At 55.4% G+C, this 26,557-nt stretch overlaps 2 protein-coding genes across 5 annotated transcripts; both read left to right on the forward strand.

The window, feature by feature from the left end:
- The first annotated feature begins 636 nt into the window (after positions 1-636).
- On the forward strand, positions 637-20,510 carry LOC308179132 (uncharacterized protein). Of its 4 annotated transcripts, XM_080558811.1 has the most exons (4): positions 637-1,817; positions 2,790-2,951; positions 3,903-3,992; positions 4,282-6,542. In XM_080558811.1, exon 4 carries the CDS (start codon positions 4,381-4,383, stop codon positions 5,884-5,886), a length of 1,506 nt encoding a protein of 501 aa, XP_080414937.1. In that variant the 5' UTR covers positions 637-1,817; positions 2,790-2,951; positions 3,903-3,992; positions 4,282-4,380; the 3' UTR covers positions 5,887-6,542. The 4 variants fall into 4 exon arrangements, 2 of the variants coding, with proteins under 2 accessions (XP_080414937.1, XP_080414936.1); XM_080558810.1 differs by having other exon boundaries at positions 3,903-6,542; XR_013940186.1 differs by lacking the exons at positions 637-1,817; positions 2,790-2,951 and adding an exon at positions 20,479-20,510 and having other exon boundaries at positions 3,377-6,218.
- Positions 14,974-24,686, forward strand: LOC308178763 (uncharacterized protein; the record flags this gene model as incomplete). Its single annotated transcript, XM_080557821.1, has 6 exons — positions 14,974-15,039; positions 16,031-16,153; positions 17,126-17,287; positions 18,241-18,330; positions 18,620-20,653; positions 23,700-24,686. 5 exons carry the CDS (start codon positions 14,974-14,976, stop codon positions 20,222-20,224), a joined length of 2,046 nt encoding a protein of 681 aa, XP_080413947.1. The 3' UTR covers positions 20,225-20,653; positions 23,700-24,686.
- Positions 24,687-26,557: the final 1,871 nt, after the last annotated feature.

Here is a 26,557-nt window from a genome sequence, read left to right on the forward strand (position 1 = left end):
CTCACTCGCCCTCCTCAAACAGAAAGGGGGAGAAAATACGATAAAACGGGCTCAAGGGTTGAGATAAGGACAGGGAGACCACGCAACAATTATCATCACGGGCAAAACAGACTCAGCATGGGGAGATTAATATAATTTATTACCTATTAAAACAGGCTAGAGCAGTGAGATACTAAAAGCAAACTAAAATCACCTTCCCCCTTCCACCCTCTTCTACATCCACCCTGCCCCCAAGTGGCTCAGGGGAACATGGAGTGGGGGCTATGGGATGAGGTTTAACAGGCCAAGTGCCAGGTCTTGCACTTTGGCCACAATAACCAATAAGGCTTGGGGCAGAGTGGCTAGAAGACAGTGAAGAGGAAAGGGACCTGGGAGTGTTGATCGATGCTCGGCTGAACGTGAGCCGGCAGTGTGCTCAGGTGGCCAAGAAGGCCAACAGCACCCTGGCCTGTAGTAGAAATAGCGTAGCCAGCAGGAGCAGGGAGGTGATCATCCCCCCATACTCAGCTTTGGTGAGACCGCACCTCGAGTACTGTTGTTGAGTTTTGGGCCCCTCAGTACAAGAAGGACATCGAGGCCCTGGAACTTGAGCTGTTCAGGGGAACAGTTTTTCCATGTTCAGGGGAATATGGAGTGGGGGCTGATGTTAAACAGCACCGGTTAAAAAGCCGTGAAAAAAGCCACACGGGAGCAGAAGAAACAGGTAGGAGGGAAGAGGCAGCAGGACAGAGGGAAAAGCTAGGAGCGGTGGCGAGAAGCCCTTGCGCACTGCTGCAAAGCCTCCTGCATTGCCTGTCGCCTCACAGGAGGGATGGGGAGAGCCCAAAGGAGGCGTATGGCAGAAGGGAGGGCCAAGGGGAGTGGGAAGCCCAGCAGCTGCAGGCAGCAGCCAGGTTCCACAGGCCTTTTGCCAGAGAAAATCAGGGCAATAGGTGAAGACACGACCTGCCGCCAAAACTGTCTCACAGAGCTGCTGAAGGCTCCATCACTGAACATTCAGCCAAGAAGCAAGCATTTCTGGTGTGGAAAATCTGCACATTTCTCACCAGTTAGCAAGGATGACAGCTTTCCTTCCAAGAATGACAGAAGAGTTGGGGTGGGAAGGGGCTGGTGGAAACAACCTAGTCCAGGCGCCCTGCTCAAAGCAGGCTCGGCTGGAGTGGCTTGCCCACCAGTGTGACCAGAAGGGCCTGCAGGTAGCCATGGCGTAGGTGGCGGCATGGCAACGCGATGATGTAACAATGCTTGAGCGCTCTATAAAGCCGCTTGCTGGGAGACCGCCTGGGACAGTTGCAGCTGTCTGCCTCTGGAGTGAGAGGTGCTAGCAGAGGGTCGCAGCTCCCACAGAGCTCTTGGAAGGAGCCATGGAGCAGCATCTCACTGCTGGTTTCCAAAACCCAGACGCACTGCTGTGCATAGCTGGCAAGAGCAGAGAGGTGAGCACTGTGCCCGAGGAGAGGGCTCAGAGCAGGAGCCCGGGGCGTGCGGGACTGCTCTGGGGCCAGAGGAGGCTCCCAGGAAGCTGGGAGGGATCTAAACCTGGTCAGGCCGCAGAAGGCTCGCAGGGAGCCGTGCCTCTCTCTGCCCATCCCGGCGTATTGCTAGCAAGTGGGAAGAGAGCTGCAAGGGGGTGCGGGGGTGGGCTGCAGAAGGGATTGGAGTGCCTGAGTGTCTGAGTGTCCCTGTCTTTCTAGTTCCAGCCCAGATGGCAACTTGGAGAAAGAGGCAGCGGGCTGCTGGACCTCCCACTGGGAGTCAAAATCCCTCTAGTGCCTGGCACCAAGCCCGTCTTCTGCAGGACAAAGCTGGGGGAAAAGGTAAGAGAAGGAGGAAGGGGTGGAAGGGGTGGAAAAGGTCTCTTCTGTCACGGGCTCCCTCCCCATCATTCCGAGAAGGCCTTGTGGCCACCTGCTCTACGGTGGGAGTTACAGCACTTTGGCCCAGCCGGGTGGAGGAGTCAGGGATGGATGCTCCCGGCTCCGCAGCACGGAGACAAAGGAGGACTCGCCAACAGCAGTGGCCTGCACTGGCCAGAGGTCAGGAGAGGGTGTTCCACAGCTGGGCTCTCCACAGGGGCGTGCTTGCCAGCACCAGGGCCAGCCTGGGTTCTGGCACCAGGCAAGCGGGCAGCTGGGGCCCTGCCTGCAGCAGGCGGCAGCGCGTCCGGGTACCAGGCCAAGGTGGCCTTCCAGCATGGCCAGAAACATTGAGTCTGGGGGTCTCTTAGGGGAGGGTGCAACCTTCTCCTGCTTTCCCTCTCAGATTTAGAAATTTAGAAAATCCCAGGCTTCTCTGCTTGGGAACTGCATGCCGTGTCCTCCTCCTCTTCCTCCAGCTTGGGGGAGCACTGCTTCCGAGGCAGAGGCTTCCTGGAGGCAGAGGAAGGAGGGAGGCAGGCTACCCGCCCCTTAGTCCTGCCTAACCCAGAGGAGGCCGTTTTCTGTGGATTTTCCATTGCTGACGTGTGAACCACCGGGCTTGAAGTGTTCCATCTGAAGGTTCATTTCTGGCATGGAAAGCTCTTGCATTTCTACCCGGTGGCCCAAGATGCCTACTTTGCTGGTGGGGTTTGGCCTTCTCTCCCCAGCCCAGGCCGGACCCTCAGCCTGGTGGGGGTGTTTTTGATGGCTTCAGAAGGAAGGTCCAGCCGGGAAGTAAGCCAGGAATCAGAAACCTATACCTCAGAGGTTGGAAAAGGCTAGCCCGTGTGCATGAGGAGCTTGGAAGTGCCTTTGTCTCTCTGCTGCTTTCTCCTGCCCCATTCATACTCTGGAACACCTCTCTTCCAGCTTCACCAGCCTTCTGCTCAATTTAATCTGGGAGATCCATACTGTCGCCTACTGCGCACAGAGTACAACTGCCTGCACGACCCGCATCTGCAGGCCTACTACAATCGCAAAGACAACCTGCAGAGCCTGAAGAGCAAGGGCTACATCACCAGTGATGGCAAAGTAGGTTTGGACGTTGCGCTGACCAGCACAGGCCTCCTCTGGCAGAGGCCAGTGGGATGAGGTTTAACATGGCTAAGTGCCAGTTCCTGCGCTTTGGCCACAACAACCCCATGCAGTGCTACAGGCTTGCGGCAGAGTGGCTCAAAAGCTGTGCAGAGGAAAAGGATCTGGGGGTGCTGATTGATGCTCGCCTCATCATGAGCCGGCAGTGTGCCCAGGTGGCCAAGAAGGCCAATGGCATCCTGGCCTGTATCAGGAATAGTGTAGCCACAATAAAACGGGCTCAGGGGAGACCTTATCGCTCTCTACAACTACCAGAAAGGAACTTGTGGGGAGCTGGGGGTCGGCCTCTTCTTGCAGATGACTAGGAACAGGACTGGAGGGAATGGCCTCAAATTGTGCCGGGGAGGTTTAGGTTGGAAATGAGGGGACATTTCTTCTCAGAAGGAGCAGTCAGGCATTGGAACGAGTTGCCCAGGGAAGTGGTGGAGTCACTGTCCCTGGGGGTGTTTAAGGAAAGCTTGGACCTGGTGCTTAGGGACATGGTTTAGGGGGTGACATTGGTAGTAGGCTGATGGTTGGACCAGATGATCTTGAAGGTCTTTTCCAACCCTAATGATTCTATGATTCCCAGCGCGCTTGCTGCAGCCGCTTGTTGCTGGTGGGGGGCACAGCGCTGTTGCGCTGCCTTCCAAGGGAGCAGACGTCACCCCAGCGCCCTGCTGGCAATGCCCACTCCTGCTCTTCTCAGGCTGCCGTGCGCTGCCTGTGCATTGAGGAGGCAGCCGGTGTGGGGTCTGGTGCAGAGCGAGGAGTCCACTCGGCCCTGGCTCGGAGGGAGGCAGCGTCCCCACCGCTGGGACGGGGAGGGGATGGAGAGGAGCTGCTCCCCTGCCACTGCGCAGCTACCTCGACAGTTCTTGGGAGCTTTCTGCCCTTGTCTCTCCATAGGTGGTCTGCACTCTGAAGGAGTTCAATGAGTACAGGCAGTATCTGACCACACTCAAGCTGGAGGCTGAGAAAACCAGGAGGCAAGGAGAGGTAGGCAAAGCTCAGCGCTGGTAGACACATGTCAGCGGCACGGTACAGAAGGCTGGGGCTTTCCTTGATGGATCTGAGGGAGGCGGGGAATGCAGATGTCAGGGCTGTGCTGGGGGGGCAGGTGTTGTCGTGGGGAAAGGACGACCCTTTCCCGAGGGAAGCCCTTCTCTTCAGCCCTCGTTGCACGGCAGAAGCAGGGCGCTGGCACGGGCGGCATGAAGCCTCAGCACGCAGGGACGCGAGCCATTTCTGAGGCAAGAGTGAGCCAAAACCTGCTGTTCCCTTTCAGGAAAAGCTTCAGCAAGAGCTCGCCAAGTTGAAGAAACTTGACCCCAGACTGACGGCACGGATTGACAGCTCTTGCCAGAGCTCCTCCACTAATGTGTACATGGTCATGGGAGAGAAAGCCAGCCCACTGGAGCCTAAAAAACCAGCTGGCCCACCTTCCTGCAAAAGCAGGAGAAACCTTCTCCAATCTGGCCAGTACAGAAGGCTGAAAGCGGCTCCCTCCGGACTTGAGTTGGGCAGGGAAGATGCCAAGCTCCCTGGGTGCATCCCTACTGTGACTGAGTCAGAGAGAAAGTCACCTGTCCCCGCAGACGGTGTATTCAAAGCTGCCTCGGAAGAACAGGCTGCTAAAGAAAGCCAGAGAATTGAAGAGATGGCTCGGACTGTGGTGCGGCAAGTGTTTGAGAGGGTGCAGGCACTGGACCAGTCTGCCCGCGTCTTAAAGAGGGCTCCCCATAAGAGCCAAGAAAGACTGTGTGGAAGTGCCAAAAGCGCAGAGCCTTCAGAGACATCTCCTCTTGATAAAGAGGAGGAAATTGCACTGCTGGCTAAGAAGGTTGTGGCGAGTGTGATGAAGCTCTTTGAGAAGTCCTGGGAATCCGGCACGCCCAGTGCATCTGAGCCAAGGCCAGCAGCCAGGCAGAAGGAGCAGCCCGTCGCCAGGACAGCCTTCCAAGTGGGGAAGCTGGCAGAAAAGAAATCGAGGGAAGCCTTTGAGGGAGAATCCTCGCAGGCTTCCCTTGACAAAGTCACCAGAGAAGCTGTTGGAAGTGTCTGCGACACTTTGGAATCCTTCGTAGCTTCCCGGTTTGAGCAAGACTTCAACCGCAAATACTCTGAAATCCTGGCGCTTCCCACTGTCAACCTCTCTAACAGGAAGCCACAGCCATCCCAGGTGCCTCTCTTAAGACAGGGCATGAGGGAAGGGCGGGGACTACCAAGAGCGTCAGAAGAGCAGAGCCCAGAAGCAAGGCAGAGAGAAAAGTTGCCCATGATCCAACCAGCGCCAGACACTGCTGAGGTCTCACGACTGAGTCACAGGATTGTGAGGGAGAGCACCCAAAAGGCTGTCTCCGAAGTTCAGCGGCTGCACACAGAACTGCAGGCCTATGCCAGAACCATTGTCCTTAACGTGGTTGAAAAAGTGAAGGACAAGATGGAGCGGGAAATGAAAGCCAAGGCCTTAGACACCACTTCAAACAGCAAAACAGTGGCAAGTGGGATGACGCGCTCTGTATCGGAGCAGAGCTGTCAGCCTGGGACTGCACGGAACCTGGAGAAGAACTTGGGAAAGCGTGTCACCAAACAGCCCGTGCCAAGCAAAGGGAAGGAGAGCTGTCCCTCAGAGCACCTCCAAAGACCACCTGATCTCCTCCAAGCTGTCCGGCGAGGCTCTGAGCAAGGTGCTCCCATGGCAGGCTCTTCTGCCCCCCCAGGGGAATCCCACAGTCAGCGGAGGTCAGAGAGCACCACAGGCACCATCGCTTCCATGGGCCCGCAGTTTGTCAGGCAGCCCGTTCCTCCATCTGTTCCAAAGCACCCTGTCCAGGGAGGAGCGCGGTGCCTACGTGTGCGTGTCAAGCCTCTCCCATTCAAGCCTCAGTAGCCTGAGGCGGAAGCGGACAATAAAGAGTTTACATCCAAGTGCTTGCTTGTGCCTACATTTATTCAAGCCAGGTGTACTGGGTCTGGCTGGGATGTTAACTTTCCCTGCAGCAGCCCACACAGTGCCGTGCTCTGCACTTGTAGCTAAAACAGCAGTGGTATCACACCAGTGTTGTGTCTGCTGCTGAGCAGTGCTGGCACAGCATCAGGACTCTCTCTAACCGTCCTAGGGGGTGGGCAAAAAATGTGAAAAAGAAACATCACCAGGGCAGCTGACCTAAACCAACCAAAGGGATATTCCATACCATATGATGTCACACTCAGTAATAAAAGGTGGAAAAAGGAAGAAGAGGGGAGGGGTGGGCTCTCATTGTGAAAACGTCTGTCCTCCTCCCGAACACTGGCTACGTGCGTTGAGGCCCTGCTTCAAGTACGTGGTCAAGCATCGCTCATTTGTGGGAAGTAGAGAGTCATTTCTTTCCTCTGCACTTCCACATAGCCTTTACTTGTTTTGTTTAGTTTTCCCTTTCCCCCCTCCCTTTTCCCCTTTCCCTTTTTTTTTCCCTTTAGTTAAATTGTTAATTGTTTAGTTAAATTGTTTAGTTAAATCGTTTAATTAATAGTAATCTTTCCTTAATAATTATTTCTTTTTTTTTTTCCTTTAATTAAATCATCCTTATCTCAACCCATGAGCTGTTCTTTCCTTTACTTCTTCCCCTCCTCATCTAAGGAGGGGGAGTGAGAGAGCGGTTGTGTTCAGCTGCCTAGCACGGTAAAACCACCACGCCAGGCCTTGCTGTGCTTGGGGATTTTCCCTACACCGTGTGGTGGTTTTACCCAGCTGGGCAGCTGAACTCCACCACGACCACTCTCTCACTCGCCCTCCTCAAACAGAAAGGGGGAGAAAATACGATAAAACGGGCTCAAGGGTTGAGATAAGGACAGGGAGACCACGCAACAATTATCATCACGGGCAAAACAGACTCAGCATGGGGAGATTAATATAATTTATTACCTATTAAAACAGGCTAGAGCAGTGAGATACTAAAAGCAAACTAAAATCACCTTCCCCCTTCCACCCTCTTCTACATCCACCCTGCCCCCAAGTGGCTCAGGGGAACATGGAGTGGGGGCTATGGGATGAGGTTTAACAGGCCAAGTGCCAGGTCTTGCACTTTGGCCACAATAACCAATAAGGCTTGGGGCAGAGTGGCTAGAAGACAGTGAAGAGGAAAGGGACCTGAGAGTGTTGATCGATGGTCGGCTGATTGCGAGCCGGCAGTGTGCTCAGGTGGCCAAGAAGACCAACGGCATCCTGGCCTGTAGTAGAAATAGCGTAACCAGCAGGAGCAGGGAGGTGATCATCCCCCCATACTCAGCTTTGGTGAGACCGCACCTCGAGTACTGTTGTTGAGTTTTGGGCCCCTCAGTACAAGAAGGACATCGAGGCCCTGGAACTTGAGCTGTTCAGGGGAACAGTTGTTCCATGTTCAGGGGAACATGGAGTGGGGGCTGCAGTCAGTCCTTAACGGTTCACCTCCCATGCTCCTACATGGTCACTCTCTACCCCTGCTCCAATGAGGGGTCCCTCCCACGGGATGCTGTCCTTCCTGAACTGATCCTGCGTGGGCTTCCCACAGGCTGCATCTTTTCAAGAACTGCTCCAATACAGGTCCATACCACGGGGTCCACGAAGCAAGACAGGTGCCCCACGGGCAGCAGCTCCTGCAAGATCTCCAGCTCCTGTGTGGGCTCCTCTCCACGGGCTGCAGCTCCAGCCTGGAGTCTGCACCAACTGGGGCTCTCCATAGGCCACAGCCTCCTTCAGGCCACATCCACCTGCTCCACCGTGGGCTCCTGCACGGGCTGCAGTGTGGAGATCTGCTCTGCCATGGTACACCCTGGGCTGCATGAGGAAAACCTGCTCCAACATCCTCTCAAGCCTGTCCAGGTCCCTCTGGATGGCATCGCTTCCCTCCAGCGTGTTGACCACACCACACAGCTTGGTGTCATCAACAAACGTGCTGAGGGTGCACTCCATCCCACTGTCCTTGTCAACGACAAAGATGTTAAACAGCACCGGTCCCAGAAACGACCCCTGAGGAGGGCCACTCGTCACTGGTCTCCACCTGGATATCGAGCCGTTGACCGCAACTCTTTGAGTGTGACCAGCCAGCCAGTTCCTTACCCACCAAGTGGTCCATCCATCAAATCCATGTCTCCCCAGTTTAGAGACAAGGATGTTGTATGGGACAGTATCAAATGCTTTGCACACATCCAAGTAGATGACATCAGTTGCTCTTCCCCTATGCACCGAGGCTGTACCCCCATCGTAGAAGGCCACCAGATTTGCCAGGCAGCTGGAACTGCCCCAGGCCGCCACTGCTGCTCAAATATGATGAACAGTGGCTTAGCAACGTTATCCACCAGCTCCCTCAGGACCCACGGATGCCTCTCATCTGGTCCCATGGACTTGCGCACCTTCAGGTTCCTTAGATGGTCTCGCACATGATCTTCTCCTACAGTGGGCGGCTCTTCATTCTCCCAGACCCTGCCTTTGCCTTCTGCAACTTGGGCTGTGTGGCTAGAGCACTATGGGCCAATGTAACAGGCAATCTGAACTAGGGAGGGGAGAAGTAGCCAGCAGTTCTGCTCCTTGATGAAGTCACAAAATCACAGAATCACAGAACTGAAGGGGTTGGAAGGGACCTCGAGAGATCATCAGGTCCAACCCCCCCGCAAAAGCAGGTTCCTTAGAGCAGGCTGCCCAGGTAGGTGTCCAGACGGGCCTTGAATATCTCCAGAGGAGGAGACTCCACAACCTCCCTGGGCAGCCTGTACCAGTGCTCCATCACCCTCACTGTGAAGAAGTTCTTTTGCATGTTGGTGCGGAACTTCCTGTGCTCTATCTTGTGGCCATTACCCCTTGTCCTGTCCCCACAAACCACTGAAAAGAGGTTGGCCAAATCCCTCTGTCTCCCACACCTCAGGTATTTATACACTTTGATGAGATCCCCTCTCAGTCTTCTCTTCTCCAGGCTGAACAGACCCAGGTCTCTCAGCCTTTCCTCGTAGGGAAGATGCTCCAGGCCCCGTATCATCTTTGTGGCCCTCCACTGGACTCTTCCAGGAGATCCCTGTCTTTTTTGTAGCGGGGAGCCCAGAACTGGACACAGTACTCCAGGTGAGGCCTGACCAGGGCAGAGTAGAGGGGGAGGATCACCTCCCATGACCTGCTGGCCACACTCCTTTTAATGCATGCCAGGATCCCATCGGCCCTCTTGGTCACGAGGGCACACTGCTGGCCCATGGTCAACCTGTCGTCCACTAGGACCCCCAGGTCCTTCTCAGAGCTCCTCTCCAGGAGGTCGTCCCCCAGCCTGTACTGATATGTCCGGTTGTTCCTTCCCAGGTGCAGGACTCTACACTTGCTCTTATTAAACCTCATTTGGTCTCTTCCTGCCCATCTTTGTAGCTTGTCCAGGTCTCGCTGAATGGCAGCACAGCCTTCTGGCGTGTCGGCCACTCCTCCCAGCTTTGTGTCATCGGCGTACTTGCTGAGGGCAGACACTATTCCCTCATCAAAGTCGTCGATGAAGATGTTGAACAAGACCGGACCCAGCACTGACCCCTGGGGAACACCACTAGTCACAGGTCTCCAGCCGGACTCTGTGCCGCCGATCACCACCCTCTGAGCTCAGCCAGTCAGCCGGTTCTCAACCCACCTTACTGTCCACTCCTCTATCCCACACTTTCTCAGCTTCGCTATCAGGATGTCATGGGAGACAGTACTGAAAGCCTTGCTAAAGTCAAGGTAGATGACATCCACTGCTCTCCCCCCATCTACCAGCTGGTGATGCCATCATAGAAGGCAACGAGGTTGGTCGAGCATGACTTGCCCTTGGTGAATCCATGCTGACTACTCCTCATAACATTCTTCTCTTCCAATTGCTTGGAGATGGCATCCAGAACAAACTGTTCCAACACCTTTCCAGGGACAGAGGTGAGACTGACTGGCCTGTAGTTTCCCGGATCCTCCTTCTTGCCCTTCTTGAAGACTGGAGTGACATTGGCTATCCTCCAGTCTTCAGGCACCTCTCCTGTTCTCCAGGACCTTTCAAAGATGATAGAGAGCAGTTCGGCGATCACCTCTGCCAACTCCCTTAGCACACATGGATGCATCCCATCGGGACCCATGGATTTGTGTGCGTTGCGCCCACTCAGACGCTCCCGAAGCACTCTCTCGTCAACCAGGGGGGAGCCCTCCATTTCCCAGACCCTTTATCCTCCCGCCAGGGTCGAGGAGTCCTGGGGGGGAGTCCTTGAAGCAAAGACTGAAGCAAAGAACGCATTCAGTATCTCCACCTTCTCGGCGTCTCCCGTTACCAGGACACCCACTTCATTCAGCAAAGGACCCACATTATCCCTACTCTTCCTTTTACTGTTTACATACTTAAAAAAAACCTTCTTATTATCTTTTATCTCTTTTGCAAGCCTCATCTCTAGGTGGGCTTTAGCCTTCCTTGTCGCGTCAAGTGTTGCAGCTGGGCTAAGGAGGGGGCCGGACCAGGTCTAGGAAGCCTGGTGTTTACCAGGTGTCGAGGACAATGTTGAGACCCTTCTTGCAGGGCTCCTTCTCCTTAGACCAAGCTCCCCCAGAAGGTCTGCCCGTGCCAGTGCTCACACAAGGGCAAGCGGTGGGAGCAGTCCCGCCCCCTCATGGGAATTCTCCACGCAGCCGTGGCACGGGCTTGGCCTTTGACACTCTCCCATGAAGCATCCCCTGCGGAAGGGAGACCTTCAGTCCCACAAGGAGACAAGTCAAATTGTTGACGGGAAACAGAGCCTGGCCTTTTTTGGGTTCCCACCCAGGCCTCTCACTGTGTCTTTTGGTTGCCTGACATGTTTTCAGACCTTCAGGTTTTCAGTCCTATTTCCCAGAGGATTCCGCTTACCCTCTTGCCTCCTTGAGGCCTCTCTGATTGCCTTGTCCTTCCCTGGGCCCTCCTTGGGCCTTTTGGGACAGCTAAGGGGCGCTGTTTGCCTTTTGGTGACCCCAAGGCCCTCCACTGCTCTTTGCATGTCTCCTAGGGCCCTGCGCTTGACCACAGCTCTAGCAGACCTTTGGTGCTGCCCAGAGGCCTCCGTCTGCCTTTCACTGCCTACCGTGAGACCTCTGGATGCTTCCAAGTGCCAGCTATGGCCCTCCGTGGGCCTTTGGGTGCCACCCAGAGCCCTCCCTTTGCCATTCTGTATGGCCCTGTGAGCCCCGCTTAGCCTCTTTTCCCCTCATGACTGCCTGCAGGGGCAGGAGCTGCGTACAGGGAGGGGAAAGGCCTGGCAGGTCAGGGCAGTAGCCCCAACTTTAGCCCATTCCCCCTCGTCCTGTCACCAGGCACGTGGGAGAATAGACCAATACCCACCTCTCTACAGCCTCCTTTAAGGTACCTATAGAGAGCGATGAGGTCTCCCCCTGAGCCTCCTCTTCTCCAGGCTAAACAACCCCAGCTCCCTCAGCCGCTCCTCGTAAGACTTGTTCTCCAGACCCCGCACCAGCTTCGTTGCCCTTCTCTGGACTCTCTAGAGCACCTCCATGTCCTTCTTGTAGCGAGGGGCCCAAAACTGAACAGAGTACTCGAGGTGCGGCCTCACCAGAGTCGAGTACAGGGGGACAATCACCTCCCTAGACCTGCTGGCTACACTGCTTCTTATACAAGCCAGGATGCTGTTGGCCTTCTTGGCCACCTGAGCCCATTGCTGGCTCATACTCAGCTGCCTATCAACCAGTATTCCCAGGTCCTTCTTGGCCAGGCAGCTTTCCAAACACTCATCTCCCAGCCTGTAGCGCTGCTTGGGGTTGTTGCGCCCCAGATGCAGGACCCAGCACTTGGCCTTGTTGAACTTCATACAGTTGGCCTCAGCCCATCGGTCCAGCCTATCCAGACCCTCCTGCAGAGCCTTCCTTCTCTCGAGCACATCGACACACGCACCTAACTTGGTGTCATCTGCAAACTTACTGAGGGTGCACTTGATCCCCTCATCCAGATCATCGATAAAGATATTGAAGAGGACTGGCCCCAGCACTGAGCCCTGGGGGACTCCACTAGTAACCGGCCTCCAACTGGATTTGGCTCCATTCACCACAGCTCTTCGTGCCCGGCTATCCAGCCAGTTTTTAACCCAACAAAGTGTACGCAAGTCCAAGCCACGAGCAGCCAGTTTCTTGAGGAGAATGTTGTGGGAAACAGTGTCAAAAGCCCTACTGAAGTCAAGGTAGATCACATCCACAGCCTTCCCCTCATCCACCAAGTGTGTCACTTGGTCACAGAAGGAGATCAGGTTCGTCAAGCAGGACGTACCTTTCATAAACCCATGCCGACTGGGCCTGATCGCCTGGTTGCCCTGCAAGTGCCGCGTGATGACACTCAAGATAATCTGCTCCATGAGCTTCCAAGGCACTGATGTCAAACTAACAGGCCTATAGTTCCCCGGGTCTACCCTCCGGCCCTTCTTGTAGATGGGCATCACATTTGCTAGCCGCCAGTCGACTGGGACCTCTCCTGATAGCCAGGACTGCCAATAAATGATGGAAAGCGGCTTGGCCAGCTCCTCCGCCAGTTCGCTCAGTACCCTTGGGTGGATCCCATCCAGCCCCATCAACTTGCGTACATCCAAGTGCTGTAGCAGGTCGCCAACCATTTCCGTGTGGATAGTGAGGGCCACATCCTGTTCCCCATCCCCTTCCACCAGCTCAGGGTACCGGGTATCCAGAGAACAACTGGTCTTGCCGCTAAAGACTGAGGCAAAGAAGGCATTGAGCACCTCAGCCTTTTCTTCATCTTTTGTAACTAAGTTTCCCCCCGCATCGATTAAAGGATGGAGATTCTCCTTAGTCCTCCTTTTTGTGTTGATGTATTTGTAAAAACGTTTTTTGTTATCTTTAATGGCAGTAGCCAGATTGAGCTGCAGATGAGCTTTGGCCTTTCTATTTTTGTCCCTGCACAGCCTCGCAACATCCTTATAGTCCTCTTGAGTAGCCCGCCCTCTTTTCCAAAGATTAGAAACCCTCCTTTTTCTCCTAAGCTCGAGCCACAACTCTCTGTTCAGCCAGGCCGGTCTAATTCCGCGCCAGCTCGTCTTTGGGCACGTGGGGACAGACCGCTCCTGAGCCATTAAGATTTCCGTCTTGAAGAGTGCCCAGCCTTCCTGGACTCCTTTGCCCTTCAGAACCTCCTCCCAAGGGACTCTGCCAACCAGTGTCCTGAACAGCTCAAAGTCAGCCCTCCGGAAGTCCAAGACAGCAGTTTTACTGGTACCCTTCCTGGCTTCACCAAGAATAGAGAACTGAACCATTTCATGGTCACTCTGCCCAAGACAGCTCCCGACCACCACATCTCCCACCAGTCCATCACTGTTTGTGAACAGAAGGTCTAGCGGGGCACCTCCCCTGGTAGACTCTCTAACCAGCTGCGTCAGGAAGCTATCTTCCACGCTCTCCAGAAACCTCTTAGACTGCTTTCTCTGGGCTGTGTTGTGCTTCCAGGATATGTCTGGGAAGTTGAAGTCCCCCACGAGAACAAGTGCTGACGATTTCGCGGCTTCTGCCAGCTGCCTGTAGAACTCCTCATCTGTCTCCTCATCCTGGTTCGGTGGTCTATAACAGACCCCCACCAGGATGCTTGCCTTGTTGGCCTTCCCTCTGATCCTAACCCATAGAGACTCAACCTTATCATTCCCAGCCTCAAGTTCCTCAACATCAAAACACTCTCTAATATAGAGAGCCACACCACCACCCCTTCTGTGCTGCCTGTCCCTTCTGAAGAGCCTATAGCCAGACATTGCTGCACTCCAGTCATGAGAGTGGTCCCACCACGTTTCTGTGATGGCAACCAAGTCATAGCCTTCCTGCTGCATGATGGCTTCCAGCTCCTCTTGTTCGTTACCCATGCTGCGTGCATTAGTGTAGATGCACTTCAGTTGGGCCATTGCCTTCTTCCCCGGCTTTGCCATTGTTCCCCCTGGTACAGCTCCTTCCCTGGGCCCTCCTTGGGCCTTTTGGGACAGCTAAGGGGCGCTGTTTGCCTTTTGGTGACCCCAAGGCCCTCCACTGCTCTTTGCATGTCTCCTAGGGCCCTGCGCTTGACCACAGCTCTAGCAGACCTTTGGTGCTGCCCAGAGGCCTCCGTCTGCCTTTCACTGCCTACCGTGAGACCTCTGGATGCTTCCAAGTGCCAGCTATGGCCCTCCGTGGGCCTTTGGGTGCCACCCAGAGCCCTCCCTTTGCCATTCTGTATGGCCCTGTGAGCCCCGCTTAGCCTCTTTTCCCCTCATGACTGCCTGCAGGGGCAGGAGCTGCGTACAGGGAGGGGAAAGGCCTGGCAGGTCAGGGCAGTAGCCCCAGAAGTAGCAGCAGCCAGAACCATGGCATCAAGCCTGTCTCGCAGAGCAGGCAAAAAAGGAACTAACGAGAAAAAAGAAGGAACAAAGGGTGGAAAGGGGTCTCAATAAGAGGGAGAGGTAGAAAGTGAGCACAGCAGGAGCCAGCAGCCCGGCTCCTGCCCTGTTGCTTGCAGGAAACAGCCACAGGAACAGGTAACAGAAAGGAAAGAGGGGAAGAAAGTTGGTGGAAATGGAGAAAGAGGTTGGAATTCAAAGCAGATGTGAGCAGCACAGCTGCAACCGGTGACCCAGCACCAACTGTGCCCTTTACGGGAGGAAGCCGGGGGGTGGCTTGGGCCTAGCGGGTGGCTTTGGGCCTGTCTGTGTGGCCGTCAGAGGGGGGTAGGCCTGGAGGCATGGGGGCCAGTCCCAGACAGTTCCAGCCGGCTCAGCAAGGGCTGCCTGTGGAGCCAGAGCTGAGAGCGACCAGAGGAGCCCCTGGCGCCGCTGCTCTCTCCTGTGTGACAACGGGTGGCAGCGGCTCGGGCAGCAGGCAGGAGGAGAAATGTGAGGACACGTGGGCCGGGCCAGGAGGGCACTCAGAGGGAGGCAGACACAGGAGGGGACAGCGAAGACACAGCAGGAGGCCTGTGGAAGGGGACGCTGCAGAAGTGAGGCCAGGGAAGGCACTCTGGGCAGGAGGCTCTCCATGGTGGCAGCGGTGCCTCTTGGGGACTGCGGCCGTGAAAAAGCCACACGGGAGCAGAAGAAACAGGTAGGAGGGAAGAGGCAGCAGGACAGAGGGAAAAGCTAGGAGCGGTGGCGAGAAGCCCTTGCGCACTGCTGCAAAGCCTCCTGCATTGCCTGTCGCCTCACAGGAGGGATGGGGAGAGCCCAAAGGAGACGTATGGCAGAAGGGAGGGCCAAGGGGAGTGGGAAGCCCAGCAGCTGCAGGCAGCAGCCAGGTTCCACAGGCCTTTTGCCAGAGAAAATCAGGGCAATAGGTGAAGACACGACCTGCCGCCAAAACTGTCTCACAGAGCTGCTGAAGGCTCCATCACTGAACATTCAGCCAAGAAGCAAGCATTTCTGGTGTGGAAAATCTGCACATTTCTCACCAGTTAGCAAGGATGACAGCTTTCCTTCCAAGAATGACAGAAGAGTTGGGGTGGGAAGGGGCTGGTGGAAACAACCTAGTCCAGGCGCCCTGCTCAAAGCAGGCTCGGCTGGAGTGGCTTGCCCACCAGTGTGACCAGAAGGGCCTGCAGGTAGCCATGGCGTAGGTGGCGGCATGGCAACGCGATGATGTAACAATGCTTGAGCGCTCTATAAAGCCGCTTGCTGGGAGACCGCCTGGGACAGTTGCAGCTGTCTGCCTCTGGAGTGAGAGGTGCTAGCAGAGGGTCGCAGCTCCCACAGAGCTCTTGGAAGGAGCCATGGAGCAGCATCTCACTGCTGGTTTCCAAAACCCAGACGCACTGCTGTGCATAGCTGGCAAGAGCAGAGAGGTGAGCACTGTGCCCGAGGAGAGGGCTCAGAGCAGGAGCCCGGGGCGTGCGGGACTGCTCTGGGGCCAGAGGAGGCTCCCAGGAAGCTGGGAGGGATCTAAACCTGGTCAGGCCGCAGAAGGCTCGCAGGGAGCCGTGCCTCTCTCTGCCCATCCCGGCGTATTGCTAGCAAGTGGGAAGAGAGCTGCAAGGGGGTGCGGGGGTGGGTTGCACAAGGGATTGGAGTGCCTGAGTGTCTGAGTGTCCCTGTCTTTCTAGTTTCAGCCCAGATGGCAACTTGGAGAAAGAGGCAGCGGGCTGCTGGACCTCCCACTGGGAGTCAAAATCCCTCTAGTGCCTGGCACCAAGCCTGTCTTCTGCAGGACCAAGCTGGGGGAAAAGGTAAGAGAAGGAGGAAGGGGTGGAAGGGGTGGAAAAGGTCTCTTCTGTCACGGGCTCCCTCCCCATCATTCCGAGACGGCCTTGTGGCCACCTGCTCTACGGTGGGAGTTACAGCACTTTGGCCCAACCGGGTGGAGGAGTCAGGGATGGATGCTCCCGGCTCCGCAGCACGGAGACAAAGGAGGACTCGCCAACAGCAGTGGCCTGCACTGGCCAGAGGTCAGGAGAGGGTGTTCCACAGCTGGGCTCTCCACAGGGGCGTGCTTGCCAGCACCAGGGCCAGCCTGGGTTCTGGCACCAGGCAAGCGGGCAGCTGGGGCCCTGCCTGCAGCAGGCGGCAGCGCGTCCGGGTACCAGGCCAAGGTGGCCTTCCAGCATGGCCAGAAACATTGAGTCTGGGGGTCTCTTAGGGGAGGGTGCAACCTTCTCCTGCTTTCCCTCTCAGATTTAGAAATTTAGAAAATCCCAGGCTTCTCTGCTTGGGAACCGCATGCCGTGTCCTCCTCCTCTTCCTCCAGCTTGGGGGAGCACTGCTTCCGAGGCAGAGACTTCCTGGAGGCAGAGGAAGGAGGGAGGCAGGCTACCCGCCCCTTAGTCCTGCCTAACCCAGAGGAGGCCATTTTCTGTGGATTTTCCATTGTTGACGTGTGAACCACCGGGCTTGAAGTGTTCCATCTGAAGGTTCATTTCTGGCATGGAAAGCTCTTGCATTTCTACCCGGTGGCCCAAGATGCCTACTTTGCTGGTGGGGTTTGGCCTTCTCTCCCCAGCCCAGGCCGGACCCTCAGCCTGGTGGGGGTGTTTTTGATGGCTTCAGAAGGAAGGTCCAGCCGGGAAGTAAGCCAGGAATCAGAAACCTATACCTCAGAGGTTGGAAAAGGCTAGCCCGTGTGCATGAGGAACTTGGAAGTGCCTTTGTCTCTCTGCTGCTTTCTCCTGCCCCATTCATACTCTGGAACACCTCTCTTCCAGCTACACCAGCCTTCTGCTCAATTTAATCTGGGAGATCCGTACTGTCGCCTACTGCGCACAGAGTACAACTGCCTGCACGACCCGCATCTGCAGGCCTACTACAATCGCAAAGACAACCTGCAGAGCCTGAAGAGCAAGGGCTACATCACCAGTGATGGCAAAGTAGGTTTGGACGTTGCGCTGACCAGCACAGGTCTCCTCTGGCAGAGGCCAGTGGGATGAGGTTTAACATGGCTAAGTGCCAGTTCCTGCGCTTTGGCCACAACAACCCCATGCAGTGCTACAGGCTTGCATGGCAGAGTGGCTCAAAAGCTGTGCAGAGGAAAAGGATCTGGGGGTGCTGATTGATGCTCGCCTCATCATGAGCCGGCAGTGTGCCCAGGTGGCCAAGAAGGCCAACGGCATCCTGGCCTGTATCAGGAATAGTGTAGCCACAATAAAACGGGCTCAGGGGAGACCTTATCGCTCTCTACAACTACCAGAAAGGAACTTGTGGGGAGCTGGGGGTCGGCCTCTTCTTGCAGATGACTAGGAGCAGGACTAGAGGGAATGGCCTCAAATTGTGCCGGGGAGGTTTAGGTTGGAAAGGAGGGGACATTTCTTCTCAGAAGGAGCACTCAGGCATTGGAACGAGTTGCCCAGGGAAGTGGTGGAGTCACTGTCCCTGGGGGTGTTTAAGGAAAGCTTGGACCTGGTGCTTAGGGACATGGTTTAGGGGGTGACATTGGTAGTAGGCTGATGGTTGGACCAGATGATCTTGAAGGTCTTTTCCAACCCTAATGATTCTATGATTCCCAGCGCGCTTGCTGCAGCCGCTTGTTGCTGGTGGGGGGCACAGCGCTGTTGCGCTGCCTTCCAAGGGAGCAGACGTCACCCCAGCGCCCTGCTGGCAATGCCCACTCCTGCTCTTCTCAGGCTGCCGTGCGCTGCCTGTGCATTGAGGAGGCAGCCGGTGTGGGGTCTGGTGCAGAGCGAGGAGTCCACTCGGCCCTGGCTCGGAGGGAGGCAGCGTCCCCACCGCTGGGACGGGGAGGGGATGGAGAGGAGCTGCTCCCCTGCCACTGCGCAGCTACCTCGACAGTTCTTGGGAGCTTTCTGCCCTTGTCTCTCCATAGGTGGTCTGCACTCTGAAGGAGTTCAATGAGTACAGGCAGTATCTGACCACACTCAAGCTGGAGGCTGAGAAAACCAGGAGGCAAGGAGAGGTAGGCAAAGCTCAGCGCTGGTAGACACATGTCAGCGGCACGGTACAGAAGGCTGGGGCTTTCCTTGATGGATCTGAGGGAGGCGGGGAATGCAGATGTCAGGGCTGTGCTGGGGGGCCAGGTGTTGTCGTGGGGAAAGGACGACCCTTTCCCGAGGGAAGCCCTTCTCTTCAGCCCTCGTTGCACGGCAGAAGCAGGGCGCTGGCACGGGCGGCATGAAGCCTCAGCACGCAGGGACGCGAGCCATTTCTGAGGCAAGAGTGAGCCAAAACCCGCTGTTCCCTTTCAGGAAAAGCTTCAGCAAGAGCTCGCCAAGTTGAAGAAACTTGACCCCAGACTGACGGCACGGATTGACAGCTCTTGCCAGAGCTCCTCCACTAATGTGTACATGGTCATGGGAGAGAAAGCCAGCCCACTGGAGCCTAAAAAACCAGCTGGCCCACCTTCCTGCAAAAGCAGGAGAAACCTTCTCCAATCTGGCCAGTACAGAAGGCTGAAAGCGGCTCCCTCCGGACTTGAGTTGGGCAGGGAAGATGCCAAGCTCCCTGGGTGCATCCCTACTGTGACTGAGTCAGAGAGAAAGTCACCTGTCCCCGCAGACGGTGTATTCAAAGCTGCCTCGGAAGAACAGGCTGCTAAAGAAAGCCAGAGAATTGAAGAGATGGCTCGGACTGTGGTGCGGCAAGTGTTTGAGAGGGTGCAGGCACTGGACCAGTCTGCCCGCGTCTTAAAGAGGGCTCCCCATAAGAGCCAAGAAAGACTGTGTGGAAGTGCCAAAAGCGCAGAGCCTTCAGAGACATCTCCTCTTGATAAAGAGGAGGAAATTGCACTGCTGGCTAAGAAGGTTGTGGCGAGTGTGATGAAGCTCTTTGAGAAGTCCTGGGAATCCGGCACGCCCAGTGCATCTGAGCCAAGGCCAGCAGCCAGGCAGAAGGAGCAGCCCGTCGCCAGGACAGCCTTCCAAGTGGGGAAGCTGGCAGAAAAGAAATCGAGGGAAGCCTTTGAGGGAGAATCCTCGCAGGCTTCCCTTGACAAAGTCACCAGAGAAGCTGTTGGAAGTGTCTGCGACACTTTGGAATCCTTCGTAGCTTCCCGGTTTGAGCAAGACTTCAACCGCAAATACTCTGAAATCCTGGCGCTTCCCACTGTCAACCTCTCTAACAGGAAGCCACAGCCATCCCAGGTGCCTCTCTTAAGACAGGGCATGAGGGAAGGGCGGGGACTACCAAGAGCGTCAGAAGAGCAGAGCCCAGAAGCAAGGCAGAGAGAAAAGTTGCCCATGATCCAACCAGCGCCAGACACTGCTGAGGTCTCACGACTGAGTCACAGGATTGTGAGGGAGAGCACCCAAAAGGCTGTCTCCGAAGTTCAGCGGCTGCACACAGAACTGCAGGCCTATGCCAGAACCATTGTCCTTAACGTGGTTGAAAAAGTGAAGGACAAGATGGAGCGGGAAATGAAAGCCAAGGCCTTAGACACCACTTCAAACAGCAAAACAGTGGCAAGTGGGATGACGCGCTCTGTATCGGAGCAGAGCTGTCAGCCTGGGACTGCACGGAACCTGGAGAAGAACTTGGGAAAGCGTGTCACCAAACAGCCCGTGCCAAGCAAAGGGAAGGAGAGCTGTCCCTCAGAGCACCTCCAAAGACCACCTGATCTCCTCCAAGCTGTCCGGCGAGGCTCTGAGCAAGGTGCTCCCATGGCAGGCTCTTCTGCCCCCCCAGGGGAATCCCACAGTCAGCGGAGGTCAGAGAGCACCACAGGCACCATCGCTTCCATGGGCCCGCAGTTTGTCAGGCAGCCCGTTCCTCCATCTGTTCCAAAGCACCCTGTCCAGGGAGGAGCGCGGTGCCTACGTGTGCGTGTCAAGCCTCTCCCATTCAAGCCTCAGTAGCCTGAGGCGGAAGCGGACAATAAAGAGTTTACATCCAAGTGCTTGCTTGTGCCTACATTTATTCAAGCCAGGTGTACTGGGTCTGGCTGGGATGTTAACTTTCCCTGCAGCAGCCCACACAGTGCCGTGCTCTGCACTTGTAGCTAAAACAGCAGTGGTATCACACCAGTGTTGTGTCTGCTGCTGAGCAGTGCTGGCACAGCATCAGGACTCTCTCTAACCGTCCTAGGGGGTGGGCAAAAAATGTGAAAAAGAAACATCACCAGGGCAGCTGACCTAAACCAACCAAAGGGATATTCCATACCATATGATGTCACACTCAGTAATAAAAGGTGGAAAAAGGAAGAAGAGGGGAGGGGTGGGCTCTCATTGTGAAAACGTCTGTCCTCCTCCCGAACACTGGCTACGTGCGTTGAGGCCCTGCTTCAAGTACGTGGTCAAGCATCGCTCATTTGTGGGAAGTAGAGAGTCATTTCTTTCCTCTGCACTTCCACATAGCCTTTACTTGTTTTGTTTAGTTTTCCCTTTCCCCCCTCCCTTTTCCCCTTTCCCTTTTTTTTTCCCTTTAGTTAAATTGTTAATTGTTTAGTTAAATTGTTTAGTTAAATCGTTTAATTAATAGTAATTTTTCCTTAATAATTATTTCTTTTTTTTTTTCCTTTAATTAAATCATCCTTATCTCAACCCGTGAGCTGTTCTTTCCTTTACTTCTTCCCCTCCTCATCTAAGGAGGGGGAGTGAGAGAGCGGTTGTGTTCAGCTGCCTAGCACGGTAAAACCACCACGCCAGGCCTTGCTGTGCTTGGGGATTTTCCCTACACCGTGTGGTGGTTTTACCCAGCTGGGCAGCTGAACTCCACCACGACCACTCTCTCACTCGCCCTCCTCAAACAGAAAGGGGGAGAAAATACGATAAAACGGGCTCAAGGGTTGAGATAAGGACAGGGAGACCACGCAACAATTATCATCACGGGCAAAACAGACTCAGCATGGGGAGATTAATATAATTTATTACCTATTAAAACAGGCTAGAGCAGTGAGATACTAAAAGCAAACTAAAATCACCTTCCCCCTTCCACCCTCTTCTACATCCACCCTGCCCCCAAGTGGCTCAGGGGAACATGGAGTGGGGGCTATGGGATGAGGTTTAACAGGCCAAGTGCCAGGTCTTGCACTTTGGCCACAATAACCAATAAGGCTTGGGGCAGAGTGGCTAGAAGACAGTGAAGAGGAAAGGGACCTGAGAGTGTTGATCGATGGTCGGCTGATTGCGAGCCGGCAGTGTGCTCAGGTGGCCAAGAAGACCAACGGCATCCTGGCCTGTAGTAGAAATAGCGTAACCAGCAGGAGCAGGGAGGTGATCATCCCCCCATACTCAGCTTTGGTGAGACCGCACCTCGAGTACTGTTGTTGAGTTTTGGGCCCCTCAGTACAAGAAGGACATCGAGGCCCTGGAACTTGAGCTGTTCAGGGGAACAGTTGTTCCATGTTCAGGGGAACATGGAGTGGGGGCTGCAGTCAGTCCTTAACGGTTCACCTCCCATGCTCCTACATGGTCACTCTCTACCCCTGCTCCAATGAGGGGTCCCTCCCACGGGATGCTGTCCTTCCTGAACTGATCCTGCGTGGGCTTCCCACAGGCTGCATCTTTTCAAGAACTGCTCCAATACAGGTCCATACCACGGGGTCCACGAAGCAAGACAGGTGCCCCACGGGCAGCAGCTCCTGCAAGATCTCCAGCTCCTGTGTGGGCTCCTCTCCACGGGCTGCAGCTCCAGCCTGGAGTCTGCACCAACTGGGGCTCTCCATAGGCCACAGCCTCCTTCAGGCCACATCCACCTGCTCCACCGTGGGCTCCTGCACGGGCTGCAGTGTGGAGATCTGCTCTGCCATGGTACACCCTGGGCTGCATGAGGAAAACCTGCTCCAACATCCTCTCAAGCCTGTCCAGGTCCCTCTGGATGGCATCGCTTCCCTCCAGCGTGTTGACCACACCACACAGCTTGGTGTCATCAACAAACGTGCTGAGGGTGCACTCCATCCCACTGTCCTTGTCAACGACAAAGATGTTAAACAGCACCGGTCCCAGAAACGACCCCTGAGGAGGGCCACTCGTCACTGGTCTCCACCTGGATATCGAGCCGTTGACCGCAACTCTTTGAGTGTGACCAGCCAGCCAGTTCCTTACCCACCAAGTGGTCCATCCATCAAATCCATGTCTCCCCAGTTTAGAGACAAGGATGTTGTATGGGACAGTATCAAATGCTTTGCACACATCCAAGTAGATGACATCAGTTGCTCTTCCCCTATGCACCGAGGCTGTACCCCCATCGTAGAAGGCCGCCAGATTTGCCAGGCAGCTGGAACTGCCCCAGGCCGCCACTGCTGCTCAAATATGATGAACAGTGGCTTAGCAACGTTATCCACCAGCTCCCTCAGGACCCACGGATGCCTCTCATCTGGTCCCATGGACTTGCGCACCTTCAGGTTCCTTAGATGGTCTCGCACATGATCTTCTCCTACAGTGGGCGGCTCTTCATTCTCCCAGACCCTGCCTTTGCCTTCTGCAACTTGGGCTGTGTGGCTAGAGCACTATGGGCCAATGTAACAGGCAATCTGAACTAGGGAGGGGAGAAGTAGCCAGCAGTTCTGCTCCTTGATGAAGTCACAAAATCACAGAATCACAGAACTGAAGGGGTTGGAAGGGACCTCGAGAGATCATCAGGTCCAACCCCCCCGCAAAAGCAGGTTCCTTAGAGCAGGCTGCCCAGGTAGGTGTCCAGACGGGCCTTGAATATCTCCAGAGGAGGAGACTCCACAACCTCCCTGGGCAGCCTGTACCAGTGCTCCATCACCCTCACTGTGAAGAAGTTCTTTTGCATGTTGGTGCGGAACTTCCTGTGCTCTATCTTGTGGCCATTACCCCTTGTCCTGTCCCCACAAACCACTGAAAAGAGGTTGGCCAAATCCCTCTGTCTCCCACACCTCAGGTATTTATACACTTTGATGAGATCCCCTCTCAGTCTTCTCTTCTCCAGGCTGAACAGACCCAGGTCTCTCAGCCTTTCCTCGTAGGGAAGATGCTCCAGGCCCCGTATCATCTTTGTGGCCCTCCACTGGACTCTTTCCAGGAGATCCCTGTTTTTTTTGTAGCGGGGAGCCCAGAACTGGACACAGTACTCCAGGTGAGGCCTGACCAGGGCAGAGTAGAGGGGGAGGATCACCTCCCATGACCTGCTGGCCACACTCCTTTTAATGCATGCCAGGATCCCATCGGCCCTCTTGGTCACGAGGGCACACTGCTGGCCCATGGTCAACCTGTCGTCCACTAGGACCCCCAGGTCCTTCTCAGAGCTCCTCTCCAGGAGGTCGTCCCCCAGCCTGTACTGATATGTCCGGTTGTTCCTTCCCAGGTGCAGGACTCTACACTTGCTCTTATTAAACCTCATTTGGTCTCTTCCTGCCCATCTTTGTAGCTTGTCCAGGTCTCGCTGAATGGCAGCACAGCCTTCTGGCGTGTCGGCCACTCCTCCCAGCTTTGTGTCATCGGCGTACTTGCTGAGGGCAGACACTATTCCCTCATCAAAGTCGTCGATGAAGATGTTGAACAAGACCGGACCCAGCACTGACCCCTGGGGAACACCACTAGTCACAGGTCTCCAGCCGGACTCTGTGCCGCCGATCACCACCCTCTGAGCTCAGCCAGTCAGCCGGTTCTCAACCCACCTTACTGTCCACTCCTCTATCCCACACTTTCTCAGCTTCGCTATCAGGATGTCATGGGAGACAGTACTGAAAGCCTTGCTAAAGTCAAGGTAGATGACATCCACTGCTCTCCCCCCATCTACCAGCTGGTGATGCCATCATAGAAGGCAACGAGGTTGGTCGAGCATGACTTGCCCTTGGTGAATCCATGCTGACTACTCCTCATAACATTCTTCTCTTCCAATTGCTTGGAGATGGCATCCAGAACAAACTGTTCCAACACCTTTCCAGGGACAGAGGTGAGACTGACTGGCCTGTAGTTTCCCGGATCCTCCTTCTTGCCCTTCTTGAAGACTGGAGTGACATTGGCTATCCTCCAGTCTTCAGGCACCTCTCCTGTTCTCCAGGACCTTTCAAAGATGATAGAGAGCAGTTCGGCGATCACCTCTGCCAACTCCCTTAGCACACGTGGATGCATCCCATCGGGACCCATGGATTTGTGTGCGTTGCGCCCACTCAGACGCTCCCGAAGCACTCTCTCGTCAACCAGGGGGGAGCCCTCCATTTCCCAGACCCTTTATCCTCCCGCCAGGGTCGAGGAGTCCTGGGGGGGAGTCCTTGAAGCAAAGACTGAAGCAAAGAACGCATTCAGTATCTCCACCTTCTCGGCGTCTCCCGTTACCAGGACACCCACTTCATTCAGCAAAGGACCCACATTATCCCTACTCTTCCTTTTACTGTTTACATACTTAAAAAAAACCTTCTTATTATCTTTTATCTCTTTTGCAAGCCTCATCTCTAGGTGGGCTTTAGCCTTCCTTGTCGCGTCAAGTGTTGCAGCTGGGCTAAGGAGGGGGCCGGACCAGGTCTAGGAAGCCTGGTGTTTACCAGGTGTCGAGGACAATGTTGAGACCCTTCTTGCAGGGCTCCTTCTCCTTAGACCAAGCTCCCCCAGAAGGTCTGCCCGTGCCAGTGCTCACACAAGGGCAAGCGGTGGGAGCAGTCCCGCCCCCTCATGGGAATTCTCCACGCAGCCGTGGCACGGGCTTGGCCTTTGACACTCTCCCATGAAGCATCCCCTGCGGAAGGGAGACCTTCAGTCCCACAAGGAGACAAGTCAAATTGTTGACGGGAAACAGAGCCTGGCCTTTTTTGGGTTCCCACCCAGGCCTCTCACTGTGTCTTTTGGTTGCCTGACATGTTTTCAGACCTTCAGGTTTTCAGTCCTATTTCCCAGAGGATTCCGCTTACCCTCTTGCCTCCTTGAGGCCTCTCTGATTGCCTTGTCCTTCCCTGGGCCCTCCTTGGGCCTTTTGGGACAGCTAAGGGGCGCTGTTTGCCTTTTGGTGACCCCAAGGCCCTCCACTGCTCTTTGCATGTCTCCTAGGGCCCTGCGCTTGACCACAGCTCTAGCAGACCTTTGGTGCTGCCCAGAGGCCTCCGTCTGCCTTTCACTGCCTACCGTGAGACCTCTGGATGCTTCCAAGTGCCAGCTATGGCCCTCCGTGGGCCTTTGGGTGCCACCCAGAGCCCTCCCTTTGCCATTCTGTATGGCCCTGTGAGCCCCGCTTAGCCTCTTTTCCCCTCATGACTGCCTGCAGGGGCAGGAGCTGCGTACAGGGAGGGGAAAGGCCTGGCAGGTCAGGGCAGTAGCCCCAACTTTAGCCCATTCCCCCTCGTCCTGTCACCAGGCACGTGGGAGAATAGACCAATACCCACCTCTCTACAGCCTCCTTTAAGGTACCTATAGAGAGCGATGAGGTCTCCCCCTGAGCCTCCTCTTCTCCAGGCTAAACAACCCCAGCTCCCTCAGCCGCTCCTCGTAAGACTTGTTCTCCAGACCCCGCACCAGCTTCGTTGCCCTTCTCTGGACTCTCTAGAGCACCTCCATGTCCTTCTTGTAGCGAGGGGCCCAAAACTGAACAGAGTACTCGAGGTGCGGCCTCACCAGAGTCGAGTACAGGGGGACAATCACCTCCCTAGACCTGCTGGCTACACTGCTTCTTATACAAGCCAGGATGCTGTTGGCCTTCTTGGCCACCTGAGCCCATTGCTGGCTCATACTCAGCTGCCTATCAACCAGTATTCCCAGGTCCTTCTTGGCCAGGCAGCTTTCCAAACACTCATCTCCCAGCCTGTAGCGCTGCTTGGGGTTGTTGCGCCCCAGATGCAGGACCCAGCACTTGGCCTTGTTGAACTTCATACAGTTGGCCTCAGCCCATCGGTCCAGCCTATCCAGACCCTCCTGCAGAGCCTTCCTTCTCTCGAGCACATCGACACACGCACCTAACTTGGTGTCATCTGCAAACTTACTGAGGGTGCACTTGATCCCCTCATCCAGATCATCGATAAAGATATTGAAGAGGACTGGCCCCAGCACTGAGCCCTGGGGGACTCCACTAGTAACCGGCCTCCAACTGGATTTGGCTCCATTCACCACAGCTCTTCGTGCCCGGCTATCCAGCCAGTTTTTAACCCAACAAAGTGTACGCAAGTCCAAGCCACGAGCAGCCAGTTTCTTGAGGAGAATGTTGTGGGAAACAGTGTCAAAAGCCCTACTGAAGTCAAGGTAGATCACATCCACAGCCTTCCCCTCATCCACCAAGTGTGTCACTTGGTCACAGAAGGA

This window comes from Anser brachyrhynchus, assembly GCF_964034855.1.
Source record: "Anser brachyrhynchus genome assembly, chromosome: 16".
NCBI lineage: Eukaryota > Metazoa > Chordata > Aves > Anseriformes > Anatidae > Anser > Anser brachyrhynchus.